The sequence below is a fragment of the Aplysia californica genome, unplaced genomic scaffold (genome assembly GCF_000002075.1).
Source record: "Aplysia californica isolate F4 #8 unplaced genomic scaffold, AplCal3.0 scaffold00169, whole genome shotgun sequence".
In the NCBI taxonomy this organism is placed as follows: domain Eukaryota; kingdom Metazoa; phylum Mollusca; class Gastropoda; order Aplysiida; family Aplysiidae; genus Aplysia; species Aplysia californica.
In genome coordinates this window covers 1280607-1287734 of record NW_004797439.1, presented here as the reverse complement: position 1 = coordinate 1287734, position 7128 = coordinate 1280607, and the positions used below count along the sequence as shown (strand labels likewise).

The 7128-nt window shown below is 41.6% G+C and overlaps 1 protein-coding gene across 1 annotated transcript in view; it reads left to right on the top strand.

The window, feature by feature from the left end:
- The window catches only part of LOC101850801 (neuroglian), a gene marked incomplete at its 5' end in the record, with an annotated part of 11938 nt that overhangs the window by 1856 nt on the left and 2954 nt on the right, over positions 1-7128 (top strand). The window contains 7 exon segments of the mRNA XM_005097971.3: positions 57-263; positions 1408-1545; positions 2608-2704; positions 3039-3247; positions 4053-4211; positions 5681-5824; positions 6567-6884. Of these exon segments, the coding sequence (XP_005098028.2) occupies positions 57-263; positions 1408-1545; positions 2608-2704; positions 3039-3247; positions 4053-4211; positions 5681-5824; positions 6567-6884 (1272 nt within the window).

The following is a 7128-nucleotide window of genomic DNA, read 5'->3' as shown; positions in this document are numbered from 1 at the left end:
CACACTAAAACTAAAAACTCTTACTAAACTAAACGAAACTAACTCCGTCCCTCCAGGTGTCACCAACTTCCTCAACGTGGGCCAGCCCGACAAGACCCACAGTGGCCCCGAGTACTCCTACATGAAGATCGAGTGCAGCGACAAGGGGGACGTGGTAGGGGAGAGCATCGCGTATGGCTGGTACCTGGACAAGTCTTCCGACGGCGGTTCCAGCCAGCGGCAGATCGGGACAGACAACGGACGCATTTATATTGACGTTGAAGGTGAGATACTAATGATAATAATAAATGTGAGGCATCGTGGTGGAATCAGGCTCTCGTCAATTTTTGGGCATGTAGAGTTATTGGTGTCATCTTAAAGCTTGTTCACTTGTATTTATTGAGGTGGAAAAAGTATCCATTTATCTTGAATACAAGTCAAGATATTTGCGAATGAAGGAGGTGGGGGTCACCTGTTTTCAGAGGTAAAAGTAGTGAGAAAATAGCCGCTAAAAATTAGTTATTTCCTTAGCTTAAGAGTCCGTGGTAACTGAAAATTTACATTTGTTTGTGCCTGTAATCAACGTTTTTCAGAAATATCCACACAGAAATGAATTCTTTAATGGGCATGAAAGGTATTGGACCAAAAAACAAAAAATTTATAGAAATTCATAAACCTTTGGAAAAATGCAAGTTTCTTCACTTTGAGTATTTTGACGAGAGCCTGATTCCACCACGCTGTCTCACAAATGACGCTTGGTCACTTTTAAGGACAAGGGGGTTTGAAATGATGTTGGTGTTGTTTGTTTGGTTTCCGTTGTTTGGAAGTTTGTGTCGAGAGTTGCTGCTGTGAAGCTTCATTTTGGGATGGGCTGAGGGGGGGTAGCTTCCATAGTTTGGAAGTTTGTGTGAGGGGCCGATTTATCATAAGAGGTGTGAGCCCGAGTTTTTCTATCTGGCTCAGATACGACTTGAGTCAAGTGGACGGGGACTAAGGACTTTTTACATCCTTCAGCCAACTTTAGATCAAAGGTCTTGCAAATTACTGTTATCGGTGGTGTTGGGCACAGGTGGTATATAACAGTTGTTTTTTTGTACAACAGTCGAGTGCTTTAGGGGTTATTGGTTATGGTAAGGCAAGGTATGCTAGGTTTAGGTGTCTGTGGAAAAAACTCCAGGAAATGGTGGAAAAACTCAGGGTTTAAAGAGTTAAACTATAAAAAACCACTTCAAGTCAAGTTTCAGATTGATGTTTCATGGATTTGTGGGGATCAAATTTCTACATCTATTTTTGTGGCAGTGTATTTAACCCTGCTTTATTTACCACATGGTTCAAAAATCAGCTTTTTTAAAGAAAAGTTTGGTTTGAACACATTTGTGAACCACACCATCTATGTTTTTATCTTTTGGTTCCTTCCCTCCCCTCTAGGAAACCTTCACATCTCCTACTTGAACATATCAGACAGCACGGCCGACAGGGGAAGTTACTTCTGCGGCATTGGTCTGACAGAGTTGAACCTTATCCGTCTGGGCAACGGGAACAAGCTAACTGTGTCGCCAGTGAACAGTGAGTGAAAGATAATATAATAATAATAATAATAATAATAATAATAATAATAATAATAATAATAGTAATAATGACAGATAGCATTTGTATAGTGCAAATCCCCGCTCAACAGCAAGCTCTATGCGATTCACAATCTATACATTACTATTACCTCAGCAGTCTCACATTTCTGTTTCTAGATTAACATTTTTTTTTAACCCTATCCGTACACCCTGGGGTCATTTGTACCCCCGGGGTTGTATTCTTCATATTTTAGAATACTTGTAGAACGAAGATATATTTGAAACTTTCAGTATTTCTCAAAAAATCCTTTAGACAGACTGCTATACAAAGCGAACGGATCGGATTAACGAGTAATTTCCTCTTTGAAAAGTGGTGGCACGGAGTTCCCCACGTTGTATGGATACAATAGTAGCACACGACGTACGGATAGGGTTAATGTGTTTCCAGCCTCCCAAAGTCCAACCCTTCGTCCTCGTCGGGGGAGGTCGAAACAGGACAAAGTAGGGCATAGCTGGGTGTGGGTGAAGTACGGTGTGACTTTATGTCACTGAGGCGTTGTTACGCTGGCCGTGAAGGCCGACCATGGTCTCCCTGAAATGTTGCTGGCTAAAGTGGCTCTGGTGAAACCGTGACTGGCCTAGCCAGCCGACGTCAGATAATTATTGCAACGAAACAATCAAAGGAGAAAACACGGACAGATTCAAATGGAAAACGGCCAGGAAAAGTAAACGTACAGCGAGCTAGAACAACGATTAAAATAGGCACATGGAATGTCAGTTAGTTAGTTTTAGTAGAGGTTTTACGGCGTTCGCAACTGCATAACGTCAAATGAGCGCCAGAAGATTTGAGAGAGTAACAAACATAAAAAAGAAGAAGGGGAGATAAGGACGATAGATGTTTCATAGGAAAGAAGAAGCAAACCACACTAGAGCACCCGCTAACCACCCACATGGAATGTCAGCGGTCTCCCCTCTACGCTTAACGGCAACAGGGGATGGAAAAGTAAAAGTAAAAGGAAGTAATGTGTCGTTTCGTCGTTTCCAACTCTTTTCTCCTCAGACCCAGTAGCTGTGGCCCCCAAACGTGCCTACAGCAACAGCGGGGTGCGGGTTCAACTCTACAGGAAGGCTGTTCTCGAATGTGTCTTTGATGGATAGTAAGTATTTTCCCAGTACTCTTTTTTTTTTTTTGTGTGTGTTCAGAGATCACTTGCATCTGTTGTGAATTGTTTTTTGTTTTGTTTGTTTGTTGGGTTTTGTTTTTTTTGTATAAAGAAGATATTTAATACATTTTAAAGGGTTTGAGTATGAAAGTCCATTTTCAAAATTCAAACTCTCCTACCAGCTGAAAAAGTTTAATGTGTCTCACGCGCTCATATGACCTTATGCAGTTGCGAGTGCCATAAAACACTTACAAATAAAAACCAACAACAAGAACAAAAACGAAAACGAAAAAATACAACTCATGCAAATTTTTTTTGGGGTTTTCAGCGACCCTCGGCCCCCTCATCTGCCTCAAATCTCGTGGCAAGACAGCAGCTACCGCGACATTGTGCCGGGCGGCCGGTACCAGATCTCTGCCGACGGGCGCCGTCTGGAGATCAACAACGTACAGGAGGAGGACGAGGGTGACTATCACTGCATGGCGAGCAACGGCGCCGGAGCCTCGCCCAAGGAGGCTGTGACCTTGGATGTGACTTGTGAGTGGTGGCTGGCGGTGGTTCGGTGGTTCGCTACCTCTGAATTGGTTGTTTTTAACACTTTGCCATCACAAGGCTCCTACATGTAGGCCTAGATCTAGATATATTTAGTTCTAGATCTAGTATAAACCCCTTCCATCAAAGGCAAAGGCATTTTGGGGAAAATTTAAAGTAACTGGGTGGTAGACATCGCTGATCAGCGAGATGTGACGGCTAAGAGTTAAGAACAAGTGGGCTAACCCAGATGGGGGGGGGTTCTGTAAATCTTGACCTACATCAAAAGTGGGCATTTCCCTACCTATAGGAGAAGTTTGATTTCATTGGTGTATATATTTTTTTGGTTATAGAGAAAACTCTGTTTGTCTTTTAAAGAAACTTAATAAGGATTCAAAAATTTTACCTTCGATTTTCTCAAAACAGCATTTTTCGAGATAGCCCCCCCTTGTGCTGAAAAGTGACCTTATGTATTTGGTTGTAGTGAAAACTCTCCTTGTCTTTTAAAGAAACTGAACAAGGGGCAAAAACTTTACCTTTGATTTTCTCCAAACATTTTTCAGATATCCACTTTGTGCTTAAAAGCGACCATATGTCTTTGGTTATAGAGAAAACTCCTTGTCGTTTAAAGAAACTGAACTAGGGACAAAAACTTTACCTTTGATTTTCTCAAAACAACATTTTTCAAGATAGCCCCCCCCTTGTGCTTAAAAGCGACGATCTATACATATGTGTATTTTTTTCTCCCCCCCTTGTGCTTAAAAGCGACGATCTATACATGTGTATTTTTTTCCTCCGCCTCCGCAAACAGCCCCCCCAATCTGGAATGAGGGCGGCCAGCCGGCGGACATGACGAGACCCAACGGACGTAATGTCACGTTCAACTGTAATGCCAGGTCAGCCCTGGGTGAGCCGGAGCCGCGGACTCCTATCTGGTTCATCAATGGCAAGAGGACAGGACCACATCTACGTAAGTGCCGTGAAGCATTGCTCAAGATAAGATGTGGCGCTGATAAGATGTGGTGGCGCTCATATGGCCTTATGTAGTTAGTTGCGAGCGCCTAAAATCTCCTCTGAAACAAGCAAAAGAAGATAAGATGTAATATTCATACCAAAAAATGAAGTCCAAATAAAAACAAAAACAACTGATTTCAGGGGTAAAATTAGTGAGAAAATGGCCGTCAAAGATAAGTTATTTCCTTAGCTTGAGAGTCCATAGAAACTGAAAATCTACCTTTTTTGTGCCATTAATCAATGTTTTTCAATAAAATCAACACAGAAATGCGTTCTATGATGGGCATATAAGGTGTGGAGCCAAAAAAACGAAACTTCAATAAAAATTCACAAACCTGCGGAAAAATTACATATTCTTCACTTTGATTATTTTGACGAGCGCCTGATTTCACCACGCTGCCTCGCGTGTAAAGAAATATTGTGCCAGTGGACTAGTGGCATAACTGAAAACCTTCCCAAAACTTCCTGCTTGTCTATTTTGTCTCTTGTCTTTCACTTATTATCGTACAGATGTTATAGCAAAATTTTTTTTTCTGGGGAGAGACAAAACTGTTTCTTTCTTTTAGAAATTATATGTACACAAAGGAAGGTAAAGGCATGCTCTGCGAATTAATCGATTCAAGTTTTCTCTATTTTGTTGTCTCATGTTCCCAGCATATGCTGTCGTATAGAAATTGATCATGCTTTCTATGGTTGAATGATAGAATATGGACATCAGTGATTTATTGACTTTAAATAACATGAGCTTCCTCCGGAAAAAAAAAGTTAGTCCTTTTGGACATTGTCATTTTAATATAGCAAAAACTAAAGGGAGACTACAGCTTCAGTCTGTGGGAGACACATTGGAGTAAACAAATAACACCTCTAATCTTCTGGCGCTCATATGACCGTATGCAGTTGCGAGTGCCGTAAAACCTCTACTAAAACTAAACTAAAACTCTACAACATCATGCTCGGACTGGGTCCACGAAAACTTTCGGGTCTCTCCAGTAGAGACAAAGTCATTTTTACCCGATTGTGAATTGGACACTCGTCCCTGACACAAATACCTCCTGCCGGGAGATGAGAAGCCATTCTGTGTCGGATGTGACTCAGATTTTACCATTAGACACATCTTAACAGAATGTCCGGACTTTGGAGAGACCTGAAGGAAGTATTTTAATTGTACTAAATTACAAGATCTTTTCCCTGTGGTTGAAGCCAACAGAATTCTGGATTTTTATAAAGGCCATTGACTTTTACTTTAAATTGTACAGTTATTTTAACATTTTTTAAGACATCATTTTAAAACTGAGATTTTTACTCTCTTGTAACACATCTATTTTTTGACACTTATGTGACCTTATTGTGTTGCAAATGCTGTAAAACTCTTATTACTAAAAGTAAAAAAATTACAAAATGTGTCGCATCCCATCCCCTCACCAGCCACCACCAAGATCCAGATCTCCGGAGACAAGAAACAGCTGAAGGTGCTGAGCGTCAACAAAGAGAACGACATCATGTGTGTGCAGTGTGTGGTCTCCAATGATGTTGGGACCACGCTGGGCCGAGGCTGTCTCACAGTCATACGTAAGTATTTTCTAGACTTACGTCTGTTTGACTCTTAGTCGTACGTAAGTATTTCCTTAAATTTTTATGTTTTAAAAAAAAGTTATTTTAAATTAAGAATTTATTTACACCAGATTTTAATAATTTAGCATTTTAGTGGAGGTGTTGACCAGAACGGGCTGTGCAATGTGCTGTAGCGAACAGAACCAACTTTTTTTGGGGCATGCTCATATGACCTTATGCAGTTGCGAGCGCCGTAAAACTCTTACTAAAACAAAAGTAGTCTGTTGTCTTACAGTCATACGTATTTCCTAGACATACTTCTGTTTGTACTGTATGTCATACGTAAGTATTTCCTAGACGTAAGGCTGTTTGTCTCTTTGTCTGGACAATAAAGATGCATCTTATTTGGGGTGGGTAGTTGGTGGGTGCTCTGGTGTGGTTTGCTTCTTCCTTCCTATCAAACATCTATGATCCTTATCTCCCCTCCTTCTTTTTTATGTTTGTTACTCTCTTGTAACACCTCTAATCTTCGGCACTTATATGACCTTATTGTTGCAAGTGCCGTAAAACTCTTACTAAAACTAAAGTGTCTTAATGTGTTTGTGTCTGGGTGTGTGTCTGTGTATGTATGCCTATGTGCATGTGTCCCCGTGTATGTATATGTGTACTTGGTGAAACTCCAAACCAATGTGCCAGGATCTGGACAATAAAGATCATGTATCTTATCTTATTATCTATCGTTATATGTTTTCCGGTACAGTTCCCATCGACATCACCTACCAGCCCAAGCTGCGCCAGGTGATCACGTACGGCCAGTCTGTGGACCTGACGGTGCGCGCCACCACCGACCCCAGCGCCGGCAAGCTGCAGTATGAGTGGTACTTCCGCAACGCCACCTACTCGGACGCCCCGCCGTTCGTCTACTACAACCCCACCACCATGACCGCCTTCATCAACACCTCTACCTTGACGGAGGAGGAGTATAAGGAGATCGGGGGCGTTTACCGACGTCGGATCTGGCACGAGAACGACGAGGCCTGGGTGGATATAGAGGTAGAGCTGGAGGATAAGCCCGCAGGTTGGTGTGACTTCATCATCATCGTCATCATCATCTTCATCAACTTCATCATCGTCATCATCATGATCATCATCAACATCATCATCATCATCATTATCATCGTGCAATTTCATCATCATCACCATCATCGTCATCATTGTCATTGCCTTTCATTTCCTTTCTCACTCAAATTTCTGGGTTTTTGGGGGGGTTTTTTGGGTTTATTTTACTTTTTGGTTTCCTTTCACACTCAAATTTCTGGGGG